At 51.1% G+C, this 25093-nt stretch overlaps 1 protein-coding gene and 2 pseudogenes across 1 annotated transcript; 1 reads left to right on the top strand and 2 right to left on the bottom strand.

The window, feature by feature from the left end:
• The first annotated feature begins 14088 nt into the window (after nucleotides 1–14088).
• On the top strand, nucleotides 14089–16480 carry LOC119459284 (uncharacterized). The gene is given in 2 exon segments (XM_049671298.1): nucleotides 14089–14841; nucleotides 14844–16480. Coding segments are annotated over 2 exon segments (2220 nt in total). The 5' UTR covers nucleotides 14089–14195; the 3' UTR covers nucleotides 16418–16480.
• Nucleotides 16481–18046: 1566 nt separating this feature from the next.
• LOC119457389 (uncharacterized) lies at nucleotides 18047–20929 on the bottom strand (annotated as a pseudogene).
• A 909-nt stretch (nucleotides 20930–21838) lies between these two features.
• LOC125947025 (uncharacterized) lies at nucleotides 21839–23524 on the bottom strand (annotated as a pseudogene).
• Nucleotides 23525–25093: the final 1569 nt, after the last annotated feature.

A 25093-nucleotide genomic window follows, 5' to 3' on the forward strand; every position in this document is an offset into this window, starting at 1 on the left:
ACAGACAAATAATAAATGCAAGAGAGACTACGATTTCTAAGAAATTAGCATGTTCTTACATTTGGACACTTAGGTACAACTCTGGCAATTTTCTCATATACAATGACATTATCCGAATTGTACAGGCAACACGTCCCAATACTGCCAAATACAATTGCGCCCAATTGAAGTGCACATGTTTGAAGAAATCTGTTTGCAGAGCACGCGGAACATAGTCTAAGAATCACTGTGAAGATTGTGGAAACAATAGCAAACTACCACCATCTCCAGATTTTAGGATTCAATATTGTGCCTCTTGTCACTTGGCATCTTGTACGCTGAGAAGGGACGCTCGACGACAGTGAACACCTTACAAAGTAAATTACAAACAAAACAAAAGCCGCGTGCACATCACATTTTTCTTTCTTCGTTCGCTCTTCACTCTCCTTTCCCCTGACGGCCCTCTGCAGTTTCGCATTCGCCAACCGCTCGCGCCATGTCAGCGCGGCGGCGTATACTGGCCGGCGCGTCCCATTTCACAGCTGCTAGCGGTTGTTTTCCGGGAGTTGGTTGAACTAGAGGACTAGGTTGAACCTCCATAGAGTTCCGAACATTGCTGCCCGGCAACATGAACAACAATCTCTAACTGCACTGGAAAGCAAAACTTGAGGCTAAATAGTGCTCATACAGGCGCCGATATTGAAAATAGGCATCTATAGGCGTTTATAGGCATTTAGGCACAAACGCCAAAATAGGCATTTATAGGCACTATAAAAACACTATAAAGGCCCTCCTTAACCTCTAATTCGTGCTAATATATCAAAGTGGGGTGACAGGAGCGCAAGGAACAAAAAAGGCATTTGCCTAAAATCCGGTCTCTAGTGATTACCCAGTACCTCCACTTAGGATCTTGCGTGGAAGAGACCACAAATGCTGGACTATTTACAAATTATGCTTACACAAGATGCGCCGCACTGAACTAGACAGACTCTCGCTCGAATTGGAGCTCTTCGTCGTCTTCGCTACGCTGAAAGGTTTTATGGTACACAGGGTGTCCAACGTCATCATCATCAGCCTATATTTATGTCCGCTGCAGGATGAAGGCCTCTCCCTGCGATCTCCTATTACCCCTGTCTTGCGCTAGCTGATGCCAACTTGCGCCTGCAAATTTCATAACTTCATCACCCCACCTAGTTTCCTGCCGTCCTCAACTGCGCTTCCCTTCTCTTGGTATCCATTCTGTAACCTTAATGGTCCACCAGTTATCCATCCTACGCATTACATCGCCTGCCCAGCTCCATTTCCTTCGTTTTATGTCAACTAGAATGTCGGCTATCCCCGTTTGTTCTCTGATCCACACCGCTCTCTTCCTGTCTCTTAACGTGAGTCCTAAGATTTTTCGTTCCATCGCTTTGTTTTGTCCTTAACTTGTTCTCGAGCTTCTTTGTTAACCTCCAAGTTTCTGCCCGATATGTTAGCACCTGTACAATGCAATGATTGTACACTTTTCCTTTCAACGACAGTGGTAAGCTCCTAGTCCAGATTTAGCAATGCCTGCTGTATGCACTCCAACCCAATTTTACGCTCAAGTTACGTGTCCCACGTAACTTGCACCAAACTTTAGAAATATGCAAATGCCGCGTAGCTGGACGGAACTAAGGTAATGTTGTTTACTGTAGCATGGAGATTCAGATTATTTTTTTCATTCGCCAAATTGCATAATTAGTCTAAATAATTTCTCAACTTCTCCATTATTATAATTAGATCAGATATACACAGTGTGCACACGTCATTTTCAGATAGAGCGTTTTCGCTGTTTTCATTAAGTCACGTGACACAGTCGCATTAGGCGGTGCCCCTAAAAGGTTTGACCAATCGCGGAGGGCTAATGGTGGAAATGGAATAGAAAGATATTTCAATAGTTTTACGTTATAGCACCCATTGTTAGGTTACACATACTATACATAATCACCAAAAAGTTGAAAGAGTACACCAGGCGTCTTGTGGAGGCTGTGGGGTCGTTTCCTGACGGGAGAAAGTTTTCTTTTACGGACATGTATTTGCCAAGCAGCCAGATAATTTTCGTTACGACCATCGCCTGCGTTATTAGCGTCACAACAGCGAAGCCTGATCGGCGGAGGCATTCCTTGCCACCAGTTTACTCTTCTTCCTCTAGAAACGTCACCCCGCCAGTGTTCGGAGTGGAAGCACCAGTCTTCCCTTTTCCCCTTACCACCAAATATTCCCATTGTCTTCTCACAGTGACCTGCGCAAATTATTTTCCTCAACGTTTTCTGAGTCGCAACATTTGCTGCATTGCTCCACTGCAGTTGATTAAAACATTTAACGAGAGACAATACCTATCGAAAATATCAATAATGATAGTTGCTGTTTTCGAAATTGTTGTCTTGCCATCGATCGCAGAAGCATATCGGTTGTCCCTCCTGTTCAATAATTCCCTTTTATATTGTAGCTCTTCAAGCTCTTAGACTGGGTAGGCTTGGGAGTGAGGATCAACGCTGAATACCTAAGCAACCTTCGGTTTGCAGATGACATTGTCCTATTCAGCAACAATGGGGACGAATTACAACAAATGATTGAGGAAGTGTAAGAGTGGGGTTGAAATTAATATGAAGAAGACAAAGATATTGTTCAATAGCCTGGCAACGGAACAAGAGTTCTGGGCCGCCAGTCAGCCTCTAGAGTTTGTAAAGGAGCACGTTTATCTAGGTCAATTACTGACAGGTGACCCTGATCATGAGAAAGAAATTTACAGAAGAATAAAATTGGGTTGGAGTGCATACGGCAGGTATTGCCAAATCCTGACTGGGAGCTTACCGCTGTCGTTGAAAAGAAAAGTGTACAATGATTGGATTCTACCGGTATTAACATATGGGGCAAAAACTTGGAAGTTACCAAAGAAGCTCGAGAACAAGTTAAGGACGGCACAAAGAGCGATGGAATGAAAAATGTTAGGCCTAACGTTAATAGACAGGAATAGAACGGTGTAGATCAAAGAACAAACGGAGATAACCGATATTCTAGTTGATATTAAGCGGAAGAAATGGAGCTGGGCAGGCCGTGTTATGCGTAGGATGGATAACCGGTGGACCATTAAAGTTACAGAATGCATACAAAGAGAAGGAAAGCGCAGTCGAGAACGGCAGAAAGCCAGGTGGGATGATGAAGTTATGAAATTCGTAGGCGCAACTTGGAATCAGCTAGCGCAAGACAGGGTTAATAGGAGATCGCAGGGAGATGCCTTCGTCCTGCAGTGGACATAAATATAGGCTAGTGATGATGATGATATTGTTGCTCGCACAAAAGGAAGCTTTGGAATATGTAAGGCCACGGCGGCCGCATTTCGATGGGGGCGAAATGCGAAAACACCCGTGTACTTAGATTTAGGTGCACGTTAAAGAACCCCAGGTGGTCCAAATTTCCGGAGTCCCCCACTACGGCGTGCCTCATAATCAGAACTGGTTTTGGCACGTAAAACCCCACAATTTAAATTTAATATGTAAGGATAGTATGAAATAAATATTGATATTTATAGATTACACGGCGATATTCTTACTTCACATGCGAAGAAACCAATAGATGGTAAAGAACACCTTTAATTTCTGTAATTCCTAAATGAACGCCTAAAGCGCAAAATTATTTAATCCAGGCATATGGCGCCAGCTAGGACACGTACTGTAATTAGGCAGTTTTGAGAATATTTACATAATTATTACACCGCGTCCTGATCTGGATGCATTGCTGGGCAAAAAAAACTATAAGTGTACACAATGACACGCATGTTTCTCGTGCTCTCACCGGGTACACTGCGTCGTAGTAACTGCCTGCTTTGAGCATGCAATCTCCCATGGCTTTATTGAAGGCAGTCCTGTTCTGTAATATCAGAGGAATAAGAAGTAAATAAATTCGACATTTACGGCACGTGTTTAAGGAAACTTACTAGAGCACGTATTTTACTATGAACATACAATAAAACATATTTTAAAAGCCCCATTTAAACATTGCCCATTCCTCCTTACGATGCACATTCATGCAACAGCGATTCGCGCGCTTGAATGCAACTACTTGCATAGCTATATTTTTGTCAAACTCAATACAGTGCCGATGATATCAATAGATCGTTACTGAAGAGGGATTAGGGGTGCGCGAATATTACAAACGTTCTAATAATTAATCGAATTGTTTTATTCGATTCGGTCTTCGAATAGAATAGTCACTATTCGTAAATGCAAATATTTTTTTTTCGAATGCTTTTTCGTATAATTAAAAACGTCGACTGTGCCGAAATAAATATATTATAGTATAGTATAGAACAGGGTGCTCAAAATTAAAGCTTTATGGTTTTCTTAAAATTAGGCACCGGGAGGCACGCGAAGACCAGCTGTGCAAATAAGCTATGTGGCCAGGGGGACACAAAGTGAGATGATAATTATCGCTGACAGCAGCCCAATTAACTAAAGCTCAATAATTAACTCTTTTTTTACTGGAGTAAGGGTATATGCTTGTACTGAAAAGTTAGTGGCAATCCTGTTTCAGAGGCTCCGCCTCAGGGAACCATCGAAAACATTAAAGAAACAATGAACCTAAATCACATGCCCCTTTCAGCAAATGGGCAGATCGCAGAACATAGAACCTGTGGCCTATACATAATGCGAAACAGTCACGACCAAGCTGTATGGAGACTTATTCGCGTGATCAAAGGGAATCGTGAATGTGACGTCTGTCTTATCACTATACAATACTGCTGCGCACCCATTTCAATATTAAGGCGAAAGCCTTAGGTGTATATGCTGCTGGTGACCTTGGCGATGACCTAGGCGAAACTGCGCCGTGATGAAAAATGGCCGATGCCGCAAAGAGTAAAGACACGTCTAAAATGCTCGAACTCACGTCACATTTCTCAGAGAGGTTCCTGTAAACAAAGTGAATTAGTGGCTGTGAAAAAAATTTGAGAGATTTCGGTTTGGGCGGGAATTGAGCCCGGGCCTCCTAGGTGCAAGTCGAGCACGCTTTCATGAAGTCACGGCTGATCCACGGTTCTGGCTTACGAAAGGCGTTCGTGCGTGATTGCACACGTCGCAGCCATTTCGCTGACTAAAGGCGTGGCCTATAGTGCATGCACTAAGATGCTGGACTTTAGGTACTACGTTAAGTGTTCATATGTGGCTTTCAGGAGGTCGCCTTGGTGCCACACGTGTACCTCCCATTGCGGTTCGTTATATCTTGCAAGAAGTCAAGCCCCATTTGTATAACATAATGCATTATCAATGCGCCTTAAAAAGAAGTCTAACTCCGATTGTATAACTTCAAGTATGACCAAAGGTGCAGCAGGCTTTCTCCTTCTTACGTGACAAGAGTACAACGCCCGCTGAAAGCTTTAATGTCATAACGTGCAAATGCGTGAGAGAAAGCTCGCAAGCACAATTTGGAATCAGCTAGCGAAAGACAAGGGTAATTGTAGTTCGCTGGGAGAGTCCTTCGCCTGCAGTTGGTATAGAAATAGACGAATGATGATGATGATAACCTTAGTGATGATGATGATGAATGCGAAAATCTATATAGTTCGTTTTTGGTCAACTGTCAAAGTCTTGCACACGGCTCTTCGTGCGGAGTGATGGTTTTGTAGAGCCTTCCCTTCCAAATGGCATTGGAAATGCTTCCCCCAAGCTTATCCTTGTCACATTTCATCTACCTTTCTTCTTGATCCTTTGGTCCATGCTAAAAACCACCGAATTTTTAAATGTTTTAGCGCCTTTAAGAATTCTATGTATTCACCACCTTTACGCCACCAGTCCTCCAGCCGTCTTTTACTCTTCTCCCCATCAGATTCATTTATTTTTGCTCTACTCTCTTTGAAACCTGACGTCTCAAGCAGTGCAAGCATGTGCTGTTTTACCTCTCAGTGAATACGGTGACAAGCTGAGAAAACATGCTCCAATGGCATCTTCAAAATTTCAGCTTTATTCGTTATTCAATTGTATTATTCCGAGCCATCAGTAATGCAGTACGATCAGTAATGCACTGCTATTCGGGCACCTTCAGATAACATTTAGATCTTATCCTTCGCTGATAAATATAGTTCTATAGCTGGCTTCTTCCCCATTGCACTTATCCAGTAGAACGTTAATGCATTTTTTTTACTCTGCGCTTAAGCCCTCTGCCGAATGTACAGGCTACAGACTAAGTGAAAGTTGGAAAAGGCTGTTTAATACGCGAAGCTAAAAGGGGACAGGCTTTCTGAACGTGCTAGGAATTCCCCTCGTATCCTCGTACTGTGATCACCTGACTTCTCTCAAGCAGGCTTGCTATAGGGTCGAAGCTTGGCAACTGGAAATTCGAATCCAAGATCACGAACGCCGCCACGCTGTTATTGCCCCGTAAAGATCATGCAGGTACCATGCACTATGGAAACCTCTGCAAACAATTTTTTTGCGTCTGCTCCGCTTCTTCGCCCTACTGATAGCTGGTGCATCATTCCACCCCCCGCACCCGTGCTATCTCCACTTCACCGCCATGGATCGATGCAGTCAGCGCTTGCGCCAAGCAATCAATGCCGCACCCTTCCCTCACCACGTGACGTCATTGCCAGTTGTGACCAATCACCACGCGTTGCCATCTCTTCTCACGCCTTCCTCTTATCTGCGCCGCCACCTTCCCACTCCTCTCACTCCTGAGACCACCACCGAACACAGGATGTGGCCCCACGCAAAGCGACAGAGACAAAAAATATTATCCAAGTAATAAATAAATAAAAATAAGAGGTTTTGATTAAGCAGTAGTCTCCGCAGTAACTCAGCCCTGCTGAAGAAGCCCCGTATTCCCCATAACTCCTGTATCCAATGACACCATATGGCATACCGCAAAAACGGGTTTTTATATGGGATCCTATATGTTTCATATCGGACTATTGGATATCGGACTTGTGGGGCATATGGATTTTTAGTAGGGAGCCCACCGATGAAAGCATCGAAAATCGTCTAATCCCACAAGCAAGTCTCGCTTCATTATTTTCTCCTCTAGGAAAGAAGAGAGGTGCGCGTGCTGCAAACCATCACATTAGCGACCACTGCGGTTGTCGCCGTCGCGAGCAGGGAGAAACTGCAGAGAGCTGGCCACTTCGCACTAACATGCGCCGACTCGTATACTTCTACACGCATGGTCTCTGCGCAGAGCTTCAGGTTAGGCGACGCAAGCCGCACCCAAAGGTTAGGCTGCGCAAATCGCCGGGTGTACAAAAGAAACCGAAGCGAGAACAAGAGTGCGAAGGGCCCACAATGTAGCTTGCGTCTCCCAGCGCTTGGGTGCGTATCCTGACCTGAAGCTCTCTAGTACTACGCAACATACACTTCCCTCCAATAAAATCGTTCGCCGAGCCAGCGTCGACCGATTCACGGTCTGCGGAAGAAGATTATCGTTTATGTAGTAGAAAAACAGCGCACCGCACACGTACGACGGGAAACAGCACAAATGCACACAAAGTATTTGAGTGACAGCGCTCAAGCGGCTAGAGTTTACTTGAAACGTCCCACTTCTTTCGTTCGCTTTTCTAGGTGGAGCAGTCACCTGAAGACTACAAATGTGCCGGTATATCACACGGCACTTAATCGATTCTAACGCGCACCTTGTTTCTGACGAATTCACTAAGAGACGACATGCGGGCTACAACTAAATCTTTTAAGAAAACTAAAATAAGCGGTTTCCAAACAAACCATCCCAAACGTGAATCCTATCATCCAATTTCGAAGGCCGTGCTTGCCATAATTCGCTTGTTGGAAGCCCTTACAACCACCCGAAGTTTGTCATTATTAGACGCCACGTATATATGTTGTGAAAATCGCACCTCCAGCGACCTTATAGAAATGAAGACTGGTTTCCACGGCCTTGAAGTCCATACTACAGTGAGTGGAACTTCGTAATGATTGCACAGAACTAGTCATCCAATCCAGTAGTCTCCAAACGCGGGTGCGTGCTACAATTCAATACTTTGCCTTTTATCCTGCTGGCCGCGGATAATCAGGTGCGTGTAACAATCGAGGTCGTACTAGAATCGAGTAAATGTGTTTATATGCAACAGGAGACTCAGCGTGTGTGGTACCCACCTTCCAATACTGCTCAGTTTCCGCATGACACAGTCTTACGATGGTGCATGCCCGACCAAGTTCCTGTAAAGGAAAGTGGAGCAGACGTTATGTAAAGAGCAAGCCAGGTGTTTTTCACTTCCAAGCAAAATATATTTTCATCCTCTGTACGTTTAAAAAACAATGTGTCGTCCTTCTCGGCGGCAAGCAAGAATTATTCAGCATTCAAGCTCAATATGGAGAACATTTTATTATGCAGTAGACATCCCTATCATTAAAGTAAACAAATTGCGTTGAACTCACCAGCCACTAATGAAATTGAAGTCTCTTGGTTCGCCTTATTCATGTCGCTGTTATTTATTTTATTTATTTATTTACATCGCACTGCAGGCCGTGTGGCCCAAGCAGGTATATATACAGGGTGTCCCAGCTATCATGCAGCACGATTTAAAAAAAGAGGAACGCGTTACGCGAAGCAAACCTAGTGCGTATTGTTTCCAGTACAGTGGAGTAGCCGCCAGTAATGTTTTCGTTACTGAGATTTAATTAGGTAATTGTAAATTGTGCGGCGCCCAAGGCATGGTGGCCACCACATCGAACAGGAGCCGATGGCCCTGGCACCCGTTATGCTTAATAGGTTCCGGTCTACATTCTCATACAATGTGTCGTCATCCTTTTTTTTTCCGACAACAGTCCCGGCAGACCTAACGAGAAGCGAGGCCGACATGGTCCGCTACAGCCAGTTGCCACTAATTCCAGCCATGTGGCAAGCACGACAACGCCGCTTCAGAATGGCTCCGACTGTGTCCTCCAGTCAATCAGAGCATCACCATCCGTGGACAGCCCCTCCAACTGTTCCTGTGATAGATCTAGAAAACCTGAGGAGAAGGGGAGAAGGCTGGTAGCAGTCGCACCATCCATAGTAATCAACGTAACACCCTTTAAGGGAATCTCCTCAACTTCGGCGGAAATATACAATGCTGAGCGGTGGGATAATCGTCGGTAAGACCTGCGACCAGCGCGCGACAGCCAGTGCCATCAGCCAGAGAAGCTGCTTACGCGCTGGACGGATCGCCAACGACGACTTCAGACGTTGCACCCACCGCGGTGGCACAGTCAGCTAAGGCGTTGCGCTGCTGCGCACAAGGTCGCGGCATCGAAATCCGGCAGCGATGGAGGCGAAATGCGGCCGCCATCGAAATTCGATTTATATATATATATATATATATATATATATATATATATAGTAGTAACTGGATTTTTCAATGGGCCAAGCGTATTTAGGAAAATCAGAAGCACAACTTCGCGGTTATCTTAGGTTTAATATTTTCCCAACAGTTTCGGTCGGTGGACCGACCTTTTTCAAGGGAAACCCTTGAAAAAGGTCGGTCCACCGACCGAAACTGTTGGGAAAATATTAAACCTAAGACAACCGCGAAGTTGTGCTTCTGATTTTCTTATATATATATATATATATATATATATATATATATTCAATGAGGCGGACATTAATAGCACGAGACATCAGAACACATATTCGACTGATTAACAAGAATTCACACTAATTAACTTATTAGTTATTTACTTTACGACGCATATTACAATTTATCAACTGTAGCCGGTGAGCTTGTCAGGCGATACACTTGGAATGAATTTCCAGAATGACACCAGTTTGGAGATATGCACCATCAAACTCGCCGTAAAAATGCACTGTTGTCCCACTTACTTTTTTACCAAAACGCTGTTTTATACATTGAAGCACAAAAAGTAACTGGAACGCCTATGCATTTCGTCGCACACGTTGGGAAATAATATCTCGAAACTGGTGTTATCCTGGAAATTTATTTCTAGTGAATGCGTCTTCCAAACTCACCGCCAATATGTATCGTAAAGTAATTAACTAAGAAGTTCATTAGTCAATTTTTGTTCATTAGTTGAATATGTGTTTCGATTTCTCGTTATGCTGATTAAGCCTCTTCGAATAACCCAGCTCAATGATAAGAATTATGCTACCTGCCACAGGCAATCTTAAAAAATTCCGTAAAACATAAAAATGACCTCCCTTTATATATACCACGTATTTTACGTACTTTATTTTTGCCATGGCGTCTGTCCGACGGCGACGCGGTTCACCGCGGGATTTTGCAGTGCGAGCCGCAGCAGCTCGACAAGCAAGACTGACGGGAGAGACGCGCCCCGCAACGCGGTCGACGGACGCAATTCTGATGGGCTGCGCCGATTTCTTGGCTTCACCCTGGACAGTGAGATCCTAGCGTACGTTCATCGATGTCGCCTGCTTCCTAACGACGAGAGGATTCTAGAGACACCAACCAGAAGTACGTGTGACGACCAGTGACCTTTTTAAGGCCAACATTCTCCTGCGACGACGCCGGATGCTTCGCTAGGCCTACCGCGTCGGGCCGAAGAGTACGGAGCTCCGCGACGCAGCTGTGCGTTCTCCAGCTGCGCCGCGTCGTCGGCCGAGTCCGCACGCCGTAGTTCACCATGAAGGTCGCAGTAGAGGGCATCCCAATTTCTCGGGAGGAATTAGCAGCCAGTGATTGGTTGACTAAAGTTAACAAGCTACGGGTAGCGCGAACAACACCAGGGCAAGCCGTACCCGATTTACTCGGAGACAAAGCGAGACCGGATCAACCGCCGCAAAACAACAAAGGCCAGGCCTCGGGTGCACCTGCGAGGAAGAAGGCATCTGAACCAACGCCTCGGCAGCGAGGACGCTTACTAGCCAAGAAATCTGTAGCTTCGAACCAGCCTCGCTTACCCAGCAACGCCCTCAAGCTGATAGTGCGCCCACGCGGCGGACTGCTACTCTCCAAGATCTCGACCTACCAACTACTGGAAGCGATCTGCATGGCTGCTCGCTTCACCAGGGACGCCGTGCGTCACCAAGACCTAATACAAGCTAACCTGATTCAGAACACCTTCGCGTACTGCACCCCAGACGTCCAAAGAGCTGAACAGGTCCTACGACTCAAAGCGATCACCATCGACAACAAGGAGTATGAGGTCTCCGTCTACTGTGCTCCAGACGATAGCTCGGGCCGCGGTGTAATTCGCGGCGTCGATCTTCGATTGGACCCAGCTGCAATTCAAGCAGAATTGCAAGATGACCGCAACCCAGCCATAGTGGACTTTCGGCGGCTCGGGAACACCACTGCAGTACTCATCACGTTCGCTCAGCCCCAAGTGCCGACCTGGGTCTACTTTTGCAACAGTCGACACAGATGTAACTTATTCAAGAAAAAGTACGAAGTGTGTTATCACTGTGGCGAGCTCGGTCATCGAGCCGACGTCTGCGCTAGCCCAACGACCAAATGCAGAGGCTGCGGGCTATCAAATCCGCCAAACGACCATAGGTGCAAACCAACCTGTCGCCTGTGTGGGGAGGAACATTTCACGGGCGATAGTCGCTGCAAGGAAATCTACAGGATCCCCTACACGGTCAAGCGCCGGCAGTGGGAGAATTACCGACAAGCCGAGGCGAACATACTCAAGGCCCAAGAGCCTGCAAAGCAAGTCACGCTTCAGCACACCAGCCTATGGGACCGCCATCGCTCCGGCAGCCGGCAGCGGCAGCCCCGAGACCGCTCGAGCTCCTTTCCATCGCTCGAGTCTACCACTCACCGGGGGCGGTCCCGGACTCCCTCCCGGAGCCGACACGGGCCACCTGCAGTCATCCAGCAGCCCCGAGCCTCTTCTCCTCCTCCGCGGCAGCCACCTGGGCCACCGCCATCTCCGCCCATCCAACAAGAACATCAACTACCGGTGAGTACGCAGGAAGGGACTCCCAGTACTCCAGACACACACAAAGCGATTGTAGAACTGACAGCAGTCATCCAACAACTCATACTCCGAGTAGACGCTCTCGAAAAGCGAACCGCTTCACACACCCCGTCTCCGCCCGCTCCGCAGGTCCCACCTACGGCGGTACCTATGGAGATCACACCCTCCAGCAGAGCCACACACAAACGCAAAGCCCCGGCCGACAATGACCCAACGGCGGAGGATTGGCAGGCACGTCTCGACAGACTCGAGCAAAAATACTCGAGCAAAAATACGAACTCAGTCAAACTCACATCAGAGCTCTAGAAGCACACATCGAACGGTCACTCCACACAATCGGCTCACAGATCGCCCAACAAATTGAGACCCTGAGTAAAACTATAGAAGCCCAGGGAAAACCCGTAGCGGTCGCTGAACTCGCGGACTCGGCGCCGCCACTCCCTCCAACCCCAGAACTTTCCCAGGTCAGTCATGGCGGTCAGCTCGGGTAACACCACCGTCTGGCAGTGGAACTGTCGTGGGTTCGCACGTAAGCGTCCGGTCCTCCAACAGTTCCTCACCGCGAGTGATCGCCCCGAATTGATAGCCCTTCAAGAAGGTGGCAAGAACACGCAACTTGCCGGTTTCAGTACATACCTATCGGAACGAGTAAAGCCTCAAGTAGCCACTCTCGTCAAACGTAATCTCACTGTCCTCCAACACAATTTGGATCCTACTTTTCCCGAACACGTATTCTTAGAACGCTAGCACAACGCGAAAGACGAAGCACGTAACTGACACACTAATACAACGCGCAAGACAAAGCACGTAACTGAATCGTCACCGAGTCAAATCAGCGCGTACAGCGCGTCGTAATTGCAGCCTCCGCGATCAACTTCAGTGCTGAGACCACCGAAGCGTTCACTGTCGGTGCGCGTTAGTGTCATAATGCAGTACTTCTCTTTTCTGCTCGTAGGCGGCGGCACCGCCCCGAGCAAGAGCGCGGGTACACGGAGGAGTGTTAGATATATAAGGCGCGTCTGTGTAGCTCTCTGCAAATGCGTTTGTGGCGCAATGGGTTAAACGCTCGGCGATCTATCGTCGCGGACCGAGAGGTCGTGAGTTCGATTTCCAAATTTTCCATGTTTGTGGAACTTTTTCTTCTGGTTTCTTTCTTTGTATTATGTTCGTGTACATTGTAAGCTGACGTATTTCCGTGACGGAAATACGTCAGTGAAGTCTTGGTGGACCCCGGCATAAAACACTTTCGTGTTAATATTACCTCGACCCTCGCGCAAACGTCGCACTAGTCTGTTTGTGCTAAATGTTTACAGCCCTCCCCGGGCCCATAAAGACGTTTTCGGGCCCCTTTTCCTCAAAGCCCAGCAGCTAGCGCAAGGGCGGCCTCTCCTCATCATCGGTGACTTCAACGCGCATCACCGCGCTTGGGGCTACCACTACGACTCGGCCAAAGGCAGACGCCTCTGGAATGACTGGAATACGCACCAGATCACCCTCATCACTGACGTCTCCTACCCCACTAGACTCGGTTCGGGCCTACACCGAGATACAACGCCGGATCTCGCCTTTACCAGCTCTGGAGTCAAAGCTACTTGGTGTCACACTCACGAAAATTTTGGAAGCGATCACTTCATTCTCGAGATCGTGATACAAGAGCCCACAAGGCAACGTATGCGGCCGACTCAGGTGATTGACTGGGACTCCTTTCGCACGCACAGAAAAGAGCAGGCCACACCTCCCGTTATTACCGACATCAAAGCATGGACATCCGAAATCGTCAAACAAGTGACTGACGCCACGCAAACCGTCGAGGTTGAGGACACAGTCCCACACTGCGACCGTTACTACGCCCATCTCTGGGAGCGCAAGAAGTCGCTCGAAGCTCTTCTCGCCACTCGAAAATGGGACCGCGATATCCGCCGTCGGCTGGCGCGCGCCCACACGAACATTGAGAACTATGCAATAGAACTCACCCGCCAGAGTTGGCACAACATTTGTGACCAGATGAACAAGACTCCGAACGCTCGTAATACGTGGAACCTGCTCCGACATCTAATGAACCCGGCCGGAGGCGATCTCCGAGCACGCCAACAGCTTGAGCGAATCTTCCATCAGTATCCTGGGACACCAGATGAGCTCAAACAAGAGCTCATTAACACCTACATCCGCCCCGAACCGGCGACCACCCTTCCCCCCTATCAGGGCTCGGCCAACCCTGGCCTAGACGCCCCGATCTCTTTAGCGGAGGTCCGTGCAGAACTCAATCGCCTCAAGACCAATTCTGCGGCCGGCCCCGACCGCATTTCTAACACGATGCTTAGGAATCTAGATGACGCCTCTATTCACGCCCTCACCGACTACCTTCAAGAGTGTTGGGCGAGCGGTACCATCCCGCAGGAATGGAAGTGCGCCAAGCTAGTCTTCATCCCCAAGCCGGGAAAACCACCCACCTTGGCCAACCTCCGTCCCATCTCTATCACGTCCTGTGTTGGGAAGTTAATGGAACACGTTATCCAGTCCAGACTTCTTCGCTACCTCGAAGACAACCACCTCCTACCAGACACGATGTTCGGTTTCCGTCCTCACTTAGCAGCCCCCGACATAATGCTTCTTCTCCATCACCAGGTAGTCATGCGTCGCACACTAGACACGAAAGTCATCGTCGGCCTCGATGTTGCCAAGGCCTTCGACAATATCCTCCATGAAGCGATTCTTCAACAACTCCAGACTCTCGGCGTCGGACATCGCACGTATGCATACGTCCGAGACTTCCTGACCGACCGCAAGATACAACTCAGCGTCGGCACGGGACATCCCTCCATCATCTCTCCTGGCAACCGCGGCACGCCGCAAGGCTCAGTGCTCTCGCCGCTGCTTTTCAACGTTGCACTGATAGGCCTGCCCAAGCTTCTGGCTGACATTCCCCACCTACACCACAGCGTTTATGCTGACGATCTTACTCTTGGATCACACACGGCAGTGACGGCGAGATCGAAGAGACTCTCCAGACCGCCATCGATCGGGTCCGAGGCTATCTGGATACAGTTGGCCTCAGCTGCTCGGCGACTAAGTCAGAGTATATAATCATCCCGTCCCCAGGACGACGCCCACCAAAAATACTTCCTGAGATCAACCTCCAGGTGCAAGGAAACCCCATCCCTCGTACAGATCACATCAGGATTCTGGGCCTACACCTACAGGCAAACGGCAGCAACAATATATCGCTCCAACGCATCGACCAGTCGGTGCTACAGATCGGACGTCTTCTCAAGCGAGTCTCCAACAAGCACCGAGGTATGCGAGAGTGCAACCTCCTGCGCCTCGTCCAAGCCTTCATCTGCTCCCGCATCACCTACTCCGCACCTTACTTACGTCTCATCCGCGCCGAAAGCGAACGGCTAGAGGCGTCACTTCGAAAAGCATACAAGACGGCCCTGGGTCTTCCCATGTCAACAGCTACTCACAAGCTTATGGCTCTCGGCATCTCCAACACCGTGAGCGAACTGATCGAAGCTACCCTCACCGCCCAATACGAGCGGTTGTCACTCACACACGCTGGCCGCGCGGTACTGCAGCAAGTTGGGATCTCACCAACGAGGGCGGCCCCCAATTATATTGACCTTACACAGGAATATCGTCAAAATCTCCGAATACCTCCCATTCCCAAACGGATGCATCCGGAACACCACGCCGAGAGACGGGCCGATCGTGCACGACAGTTCGAGAAACGCTTCAGTGGACGTCCAGATGTCACGTATACGGACGCCTCTTACCACCCCTCGAAACCAGCGATGGTGGCGGCAGTCCTCGCCCCCCACCGTAGCTGGTACACAGCCTGCAGCATTCGCAACGCAGAAACAGTCACCGCAGCAGAGGAGGTTGCCATTGCGCTTGCGCTAGCTGATCCTATTACCAAAGTCGTCATAAGTGATTCTCAACAGGCGATCCGCAACTACGATGCCGGCCGTATCTCTCGCCCGGCATCACACATTCTGCATTCTACTCCCCCCTCCTCCACATCCCGCTTACTCCTGTGGGCTCCAGCCCATGAATCGCTCAGGGGAAACGTCCAGGTGCATACACTTGCTCGAGATCTTAGCTGCCGAGCCGAGTGTAGGATCCACCGCCCCGATTCCCCTGACACCACTATCTCGCGCGATTCTCTACTCACCACTTACACGGACATCCTCCAGTACTACCGACTCGGGAGATGCATATATCCTCCCGCACACCGTGATCTAACAAGGCGCGAGGCCGTCCAATGGCGCAAACTACAAACAGGTAGCTTCCCACACCCCCTCTTATACAGTAAAATCTTTCCGCAACAAATAACGCCTCGGTGCAAACACTGCTCAGCTCCGGCCACTCTCATACACATGGCGTGGACTTGTACGCACGACAACACAGACAAAACAAACACCCCAGAGTCGTGGGAGTCCCTCCTGCGTAGCTCCGAGCCAGCAGACCAACGTCGGCTCATCCAGCGTGCGGTGGAGGCCGCGGAATCCCAAGGGATCCCCGCCGACCTCCTCTAAGCCAGCGCAACCGGTCCTTGGACTGGTCCCCTCTTTTTGGGCGAAATAAAGAATTCACCACCACCACCGCAGCAGCTCCAGCACCGAGAACGTGACGTCACCACTTGGTCAGGTGGGTTTCCTTGCTATCGGGTGCCGACGCCGGACGCTCGCCGGAATTTCTGTTTCGTGGGGCATATAAGGCTTTCGCTTTGAAATTATATTGTGAGCATCTGTACATACGACTGATCAATATTCACTTCAGGGCCAAATGCGTTTCTTTACGCTGCAGGAAGGGGGCTGGTTAAGAAAGAAGCAATCCATGCTTTTGTGGCAACGCACCTCCTGCGGGGTGTTTTTTTTTTTTTGCGGCGTTTAGAGGAACTTAATACACGTAATAAAAAAAATGCCGCAGTTTCACCCGAAAGACGAAGCGTCAATTGTGACAGCAAATAAGTAGGGAGCTATACGCAGTAAGGATAGTAGTTTTATCAGCTGTATAAACTTGGACATGCAGCAGCACCAGCAACGCGCAGAACTGTTTTCAATGCCATCGGCGTTTTGCCCGCGTTCGCACCGAAAGCGCGCGGCGTTGGTGACTGTTACCGGTGCCTCTGGGGGCGGCTTGGAGGTTTTCGACGAGATCAGAACGACACTCGTCGAGCAGCGTCGGAAGTCTTTACCACCTTCTCGCCTCGCAACGTTTTATTGCGATAGCAATTATATGGACACTCCAAAGCGGATTTCTGCCGTGGGCGTCGCCGTCGCCGTCACCGTCAGGTTACTTATGACGTCAACGGCGATGAAATAGTCGCCATGCTCCGGACGCTGTATGTGCGAGTGAAAGGGCGCGAGGGACGCGCGCTTTCACAGGGAGCGAACGCACGTCGAAGAGCAAACGCGCGTTCTGCGCCGTGCTCCCTGAAGGGCTGCAGAATTAAGCGTCTCTTTCCTCGTTTCCATATATATAGAGAGCAAACGCGACTTTTTCCGTCGCGCAAAAGGCTGTTGGGGGACGGGAGGGAGAGAGAGAGAGAAACGTCGTAATTGCAGCCTCCGCGATCAACTTCAGAAACAATTTCAGAGCTAATTGCGGAGGCCACGCTCCGCTGTGCTGAGTACGGCGAACGCCACCTAGTAGTGCTTCTGCGAGAACGCGTTGGTAGTGCTTCTTGATGCCAGCGTCCCTTCGAATGCTGGCATCGAGGCGTCGTAGTGCTGAGACCACCGAAGCGTTCACTGTCGGTGCGCGTTAGTGTCATAATGCAGTACTTCTCTTTTCTGCTCGTAGGCGGCGGCACCGCCCCGAGCAAGAGCGCGGGTACACGGAGGAGTGTTAGATATATAAGGCGCGTCTGTGTAGCTCTCTGCAAATGCGTTTGTGGCGCAATGGGTTAAACGCTCGGCGATCTATCGTCGCGGACCGAGAGGTCGTGGGTTCGATTTCCAAATTTTGCATGTTTGTGGAACTTTTTCTTCTGGTTTCTTTCTTTGTATTATGTTCGTGTATGTTCGTGTGACGTATTTCCGTGACGGAAATACTTTATTTAAGAGAGAGAGAGAGAGAGAGAATAACCTTATTGAGAATGCCTGCAGAGTCGATTAGGCTCCCTCCACGCAGGGAGGACGAGCTTTCATCGCGACGCGGCCACTACGTCAGTCTCGTGCGTTATGCTCCTCGAGGTCTTGCTCCCTCGCTACTTCCGCGGGTCTGAGAGGGCCGCCGCCCCCTTCCTGGGGGTGCCGCCCCCCTTATCCTCGGTTTCGCAAGGTTGCTGCCTTCCTAGAGCTGCCGAGACCTGCTGGATGGCCTTGAGTTGTGTCTCTTGATCGTAGATCCTCGTTGCAGCCTCTAGCTGCGGCAGGATCGTCGTCTTCTCACTGGCTTCTCTCGGATTTATACCACAGTCCCAAAGGTTGTGAGCCGCGGTAGCTCTCTCCTTCGCACACAGTCTACACACGTCACTCGTGTACACACTCGGACACACGTGCTTAGCTAGCACCGGGGTGAGCAGGGACCCTGTCTGTAATTGTCTGTATAACACTGCCTCCTTCCGGGTAAGCCCCGGGTGAAGTGGGGGCATAGTCTGTCTGTTCAGTCTGTACCATTTCACTATTTCGTTGAAGGTGGTCATCTTGTCCTTGGCACTGTACCGCGACCAACACTCCGAGTCGGCCGTGTTTGCAGCCGCGCGGTTGGTTAGTCCTCGCGCGGCCGCGTTGGCCGTCTCGTTGTGGTTCGCGTTACCGCGTTCCGACACGTCACTGCCCATGTGGGCCGGAAACCACTTGATCACAGCAGCACTTTTACGCCCGATGTCTTCGACCTTGCGCAGTATGCGCGCGGCCTCACTACATACCATACCCTTGGCATAGTTCTTCACTGCCGTTCTAGAGTCACACAGCACTGTAGTGCATCCGGGGTCGGAGACGGCCAAGGCGATAGCCACCTCCTCCGCTTGGTGCGCTTCTCGAGTCCGGACGCTCGCTGCGGTCTTCGTTGCACCCGTCGATGCTCCGACGACCACAGCCGCGTATGCGTCGCTGCTGCCTCGATACTACGCCGCGTCCACGTAGACGGCGCCTTCTTCTCTGGCGTGGAGGTCCACGACAGCCCTGGCCCTCGCCAACCTCCGCTCCTTGTTGTGCTCGGGGTTGACGTTCTTCGGGATCGGGCAGACCCTGAGCTTTCTATTGATGCTATCCGGTATAGGTACGTTGTTCTGCTGCTTGCCTTCGCTCGGCTCGAGGCCAAGGTCCCGCAGTATCTGTCTTTCGGTTCTCGTTTCAGAGAGACGTTCGAGTTGCGCTGTTCTATGTGCCTCGGCTTCGTCCAGCGTATTGTGGACTCCCAGCGCCATGAATTTTTCGGTGCTCGTGCTCCCGAGGAGACCGAGTGCCGCCTTATACGCCTTGCGTATGGTGGCGTCTATCTTGTTACGTTCACTCGGCCTCCAGTTGTGGAAGGCGGCGACGTACATTATGTGGCTAACTGCAAAGGATTGAACGAGCCCTAGTCAGGCTCTCCTCCTTCATCCCCGCTCTTCTGTTGGACACCCTCTTGATGAGTCTAATTGCCGCGGCCGCTTTGCCCGCGAGCTTGTTCACCGTTTCACCGTTTACTCGATTTCGCTCGATGAGCAGCCCGAGCTTTCGAATCTTCTCGACTTCCGGTATTACTTGTCCTCCCGCCGTCTTGATCGTGATCTTGGGATGCTCGTACTTGAATTCCATATTCTTTCTTTTCCTGCCCGCTCCTTTCGGTGGAATCACCAGCAGCTCTGACTTGGCCGGAGAGCAGACGAGTCCAGACCCGTCCAGCTGCTCCTCGATGGCGTTGACCGCTTCTTGCAGCGTTGTCTCGATGTGTCCGTCGCTTCCTCCCGGCGGTACCCATAGCGTAACGTCGTCGGCGTAGATGGTGTGCCGGACTCCTGTTACTCTTTCTAGCCGGTTGCCCACCCCTATCATCACGAGGTTGAAGAGTAACGGGGAGATCACCGAGCCCTGCGGGGTTCCGACGCTGCCCAGCTTCTCTTCGAGCTGCAGGTCTCCCGCGCAGATTTCGGTGGTCCATTCCGTCAGGAAGTCTTTGATGTACTCGTATGTCTTTCTGCCCATGTTTAGCCTGGATACTTGGGCCAGGATAGCCGAGTGCCTCACTTTATCTAAGGCGCTCTGCAGGTCCAGCCCAAGTATGGCTCTGTTGTCCGTGGTGGCCGTCATATCGTCGATGATCTCGTTCTTCAGTAAGATCATGGCGTCTTGCGTCCCGAGCTTGTTCCGAAACCCTATGATGGAATTCGGGTAGAGCTCCGATTCTTCCAGGTAACGCTGCAATCTGTTCATGAGAACGTGCTCGAGGACCTTTCCCACGCACGAAGTCAGCGAGATCGGCCTGAGGTTCTCTATGTTTGGTGGTCTGCCAGGCTTGGGGATGAGGATCGTCTTGGCTGCTTTCCATTGCTTGGGTAGCCTTCCATCTTGCCAGCACTTGCAGAATTTCGTGAGCGTTTCGATGGCCGCTTCGTTGAGATTCTTGAGCGCTCTGTTGGTCACTCGGTCGGGACCCGCGGCGGACCTGCCATTGAGATCCTGCAGAGCAGCTCTGACTTCCCATGTCTCGATGTCTCGATCTAGCGTCTCGTTCTCGTTGCCTTGGTAATCCGGGTGTCTTTCCGTGGGGGTGGTCGGTAGGTACTTGGCGTCCAAGTTCCGCTTGATCTCGTCCTCTCCGTGTTCGCAGATTGCCTTGTGTAGGATCCTGGCCAGGTTGTTGTGTTGGTGGCCCTCGGTCTTTGTTTCGTCGAGGAGGTGCTGCAGCATGTTCCACGTCTTGCCCTTGTGTAACTGTCCGTCGGCTTCATTGCAGGCCTCATTCCATTGTTGGGTGCATAGCACCTTGCAGTGAGCCTCGATCTGCATGTTGAGCTCGGCGATCTTCTTCCTTAGACTTCGGTTCGTTCGTTGCTTCTGCCACCTCGCCTTTATGGACTGCTTGGCTTGTATCAGGTGGGCGAGCCGACTGTCCATCTTGTCTATCCGTTCGTCCGTTTCCAGCTCTTTGGTGGCTCTTTCCGTCGTCTCAACGACGTTAGCCGCCCATTGTTCGATATCCATAATGTCCAGTTGCACCGCGGGTAGTGCCGTTCGAAAGGCGTCCCAATCCGTAATGCGATGCTTCCTTATGCCGGTGTTGCCTTGGCCTTCGAGCGGTACGACGACCTCCACGATGTAGTGATCGCTGCCCAGCTCTTGTCCCGTGTTTCTCCATTCCGCTTGTCTCGTTCTTCCTTCGGTTTTGATGAAGGTAAGGTCCGGAGTGGTGTCTCTCGTAACCGATGTACCGATTCTGGTGGGAAAGACCGGATCCGTGATTAGGCTCAGTCCCACGTCGGTGGCATCTTGCATCAGCTCTCTTCCCTTGACCGTCGTTCTTTGGTAGCCCCAGCCTTGGTTCGGAGCGTTAAAGTCTCCGCACACTTGGAGCGTATTGCTCCCCGCGACTCTACTCGCCTTGTGAAGTAGTGCCTTGAACTTCTGTTGTCCGTGAGACGGATTGCTGTAGACATTTACCAGGAAAGTGCTCTCCTTCCTCTTCTTGCCCGTAAATACTTCCACCGTGAAGTGTTCGATGGCGCTTCTGCCGATCAGTTCGTGTTCCATGAAGGTGATCCCTTTCCTAACGAAGGTGCAGACCCCTCTGCCCTTGCCCTTGGACGTGTCCCTTTCGCTCGGCGGGCTGTCGTGCGACCGGTAGCCCGGGAGTCTTGGTGTCTCTTCGCTGTGTGTTTCTTGAATCATTATTACGTCTGGTTTCCTCATTTGTTGCTGCAAGTGTTGCAGCAGCACCGCTCTCTTGCCGGTAAAGCCGTTGCAATTCCAGTGCCAGACCAAGAGCTCTCACTGGCGGTGTGGTTACTGCTATGCGTGCTGTCCCGGCTATGATTGCTGCAGTTTGGCGATGATCTGTGCTTCCATACTTTGCATTTGTGCCTGTATGTGCGCCTGCAGCTGTGTTTGCATCTGCGCTATCATGTTCTGGATCGTGCTCTGAGTGTTGGTTGTCATCTGCTGAACCGTTTGCTCGAGCGCGGTGAGGCGTTCGTTTGTTACCTTGCTGGTCACCTCAAGATGGTCGAGTCTGTCGCCCTGTTTTTCGATTCGCTCCGTTATCTTTCGTTCTTTGGCGCCCTCTATGGCTCTCCTCTTGGGAGCCGGTCCTGCCGCTATCGTGACTCTCGGGTCTACCTCGACCTCTGGTTCGTCCTCGGTCATCTCTTGTTTCCTCTGTTGCGCGGGCGTCGGCTGCTGTTGCTGCTGTTGCTGCATCGCAATTAATGTCGTTACCTTCTCGTTGATTTCCTTGATGGTTGCGTCCTGTTCGGCGATTCTCCGCTTTAGCTTCTCGTTCTCGTCTCAAGGATTTCTCCACCCCGTTCGCTTCATGGATCTTCTTCGCGGCGTTTTGCACCGGTGGTTGTCTCTTCTCTGCCATGTTTGCCTTGACTGCGTCGGCCCAGGAGCCTCTCTCCCTCGACTGCAACGGTCTGCGGCGACTGGCGCTCCTGCCTATTTTGCTGTCGTCCCTTTTGCGGCTGCTGTCGCGCTGCTTTGATTCACCGCGGGGTTTCTCGGCAGGCGACGCTCGTCGCGGCGGAGAGCTTTCCGGGTCCGGTTGTTGCTGCATGGCTTCCATCTTGCGTTCCCATTGCCGCTTCTTGACCACGTACGGCATCTTGTACTTGTTTTTGCATTCCCTCTCGCCCGTTGGGTGCTGTCCCCCGCATAGCTTGCACTTGGGCCTGCATTCGCGTTCGTGACCCTCTCTGGGGTTCGCGATTCCGCAGCCGAAGCACACTTTGGCGTTGGTATTCGGGCATACGTCTCTTCTATGGCCGTGGTTGTATTATGGCCGTGGTAGCGAAAAGTACTATGACCGTGGTTGTATTGCCGATTCTGTGCGCCTCCACCGCTAGGGGGTTGTAGGGGTTCACGATGTTTTCGGCTAGTCTCCTCCGGGGTATCGTCTACGGCTATACCTCGGATGACTCCCTTGACCGTGCCGTTTGGCGCCGTTCAGTAGGCGTTGATTTCGTATGTCTTACTTCCTATGTTAAGGGCTTTGATCTTAGAGTACAGCGTGGCGCGCCTCTCGTCCGGGGTGCTGACCACGATTATGTTTTCCTGCGCGTTTGTGCAGATGGTGTCTGCTTTGGCTTCTTCCTTCGTTACTCGAGCCGCCGTCCTGACGACCGACATGATAATTGAAGCCTCTGTTTTCGCTACGTTGAGACCGCCACGTGGTCTCATGACTACCTTGGTTTCTTCTTTCGGCATATCTATCGGCATCCTCGCCGCTTTCGTTACCGAAGCTGCAACTCTCTTAGCAAAGCTGGTCCTGGTCTTGGGTCTAGACTGGCGAGTAATGGTGGCGGACTCACCGTTTTCCTTGCCGGCCATGATCTGCTTGATGCGCTTGCCGGAGGCCGACCAGCCTTCGACTTCTTCCGGTGTAATGTCCTCTCCGTGAACTTCGATGCACGTGCGCCCGCCGAAACTGCCGATGCCCAGCGTTGACGCCGTGTTGTCTTCCATCGACGTGACCACTTTCATTTCGGACGCCATCTTGGTCGTCGCCGGGTTAGGCCTAGCGGCCGGGCCCGTCACGACCGGTGGGCGTACTCGCGGTAGGCCTACGTTAGGCTTAGCGAAAAGTCCGCACCGCACCAGAGAAGAGTCCTCGTAAATCGAGAAAATCACGTACCGCTTGGTCAAAACTGGTACCGGTCGATGCCCCGCACCTTCGCGCACACTTTGGTACCAATTATATCGCGGTAACTGTAAATTAAGGCTGCGTTGATTGGCATAATAGCAGGAGTCGATGTGAAGCGCGTCCGCTCCCGTCGACAACCGCGCGTTCTCCTTTATTTAAGTGAAAAAAAAATTACTGAAGGATGGTGGTCAGGCGGTGCCTGGCCGCCACCTCCTCGGCTCGTTGAATGGCCCGGAGTTGCACGTCGAGGCTAGAGTTCCGGAGCACGTTATCCCACGCTTCGGGCGAGGGAGTGGTCAGGAGATCAGGCGGGGGTGGGTCCTCGCTGCAGTCCCAGAGTATGTGGGCAAGGGTGGCGGTCGTGCCGCACTGCGAATAGTGTTGGCTAAAGAGGTCGGGGTATATGTGACTGTATATTTGCGGGCAAGGGAACGAATGGGTCTGAAGGCGGCGCCAAACGATTTGCTGGGGTTTCGTGAGTTTGGGGTGCGGTGGCGGTTTTGTTTGGCGAGCGAGGCGGTAGTGTTGCGCGATTTCGTGATACGAGGTGAGAGGCTCGCCGGGGCCCTCCTTGGGATCCGTGGCACTGCCCGCCGCTCGGTTGACGAATCCTCGAGCTTGCCGGTGGGCGCCCACGTTTCCCGGGTTGCCCGCGTGTGCAGGGACCCAAACTAGCGAGATGGGTGGGGGGTCCTCGTCGTCAGACTGACGAGCGAGGGGTTGAAGAAGGCGTACGGTGCCAGTGGTGACGGTGCCGCGAGCAAAGTGAAATATGGCGGTTTTCGAATCGCTATGTATTGTAGTGTAACCGGCAGATGCCGCAAGCGCGATAGCCGCTTCTTCGGCTTCGGCGGGGTTTAGGGCGCGGACGGAGCCGGCGATGTGTAAGGCAGTGGTCGTGTCCGAGGGAGTGCGGATAGCCATAACGATGAGAGCGTACGCTTTCGACTGCGAGGTGTAACGGGCCACATCTACATATGCTGCCTCTGTGCTTGAGGCGTAGGTCTCGTGCAGGGCCTGCGCCCTCGCCTGTCGACGCCCGTCGTGGTGACCGGCCAGCATGTTTTTCGGTAGTGGTTTTACTACAAAGCGTTGTCGTATCGGAGAAGGTAGGCAGATCGGGTCTTGGCCAGAGGGCGATGCAGTGAGGCCGATGCGATCGAGGATCCACAGGCCGGTCTTGCTTCCGCGAAGACGTTGTATTTGGGCAGTGTGATGTGCCTCAATCAATTCGTCGAGGGTGTTGTGAAGACCGAGGCTCAGGAGATGTGTCGTGGAGGTGGTGGGGGCAAGGCCTAGAGCTAGCTTGTAGACCTTGCGAATGAGTCGTTCGACTCTGTCCTTTTCGTAAGGGAGAGAGAGAGAGGGGAGCCGACGTTTAGCTGCGGCACCAAATGCGTATTTATATAAATACGCCGTGC

The sequence above is a fragment of the Dermacentor silvarum genome, chromosome 7 (genome assembly GCF_013339745.2).
Source record: "Dermacentor silvarum isolate Dsil-2018 chromosome 7, BIME_Dsil_1.4, whole genome shotgun sequence".
NCBI classification, from domain to species: Eukaryota; Metazoa; Arthropoda; class Arachnida; order Ixodida; family Ixodidae; genus Dermacentor; species Dermacentor silvarum.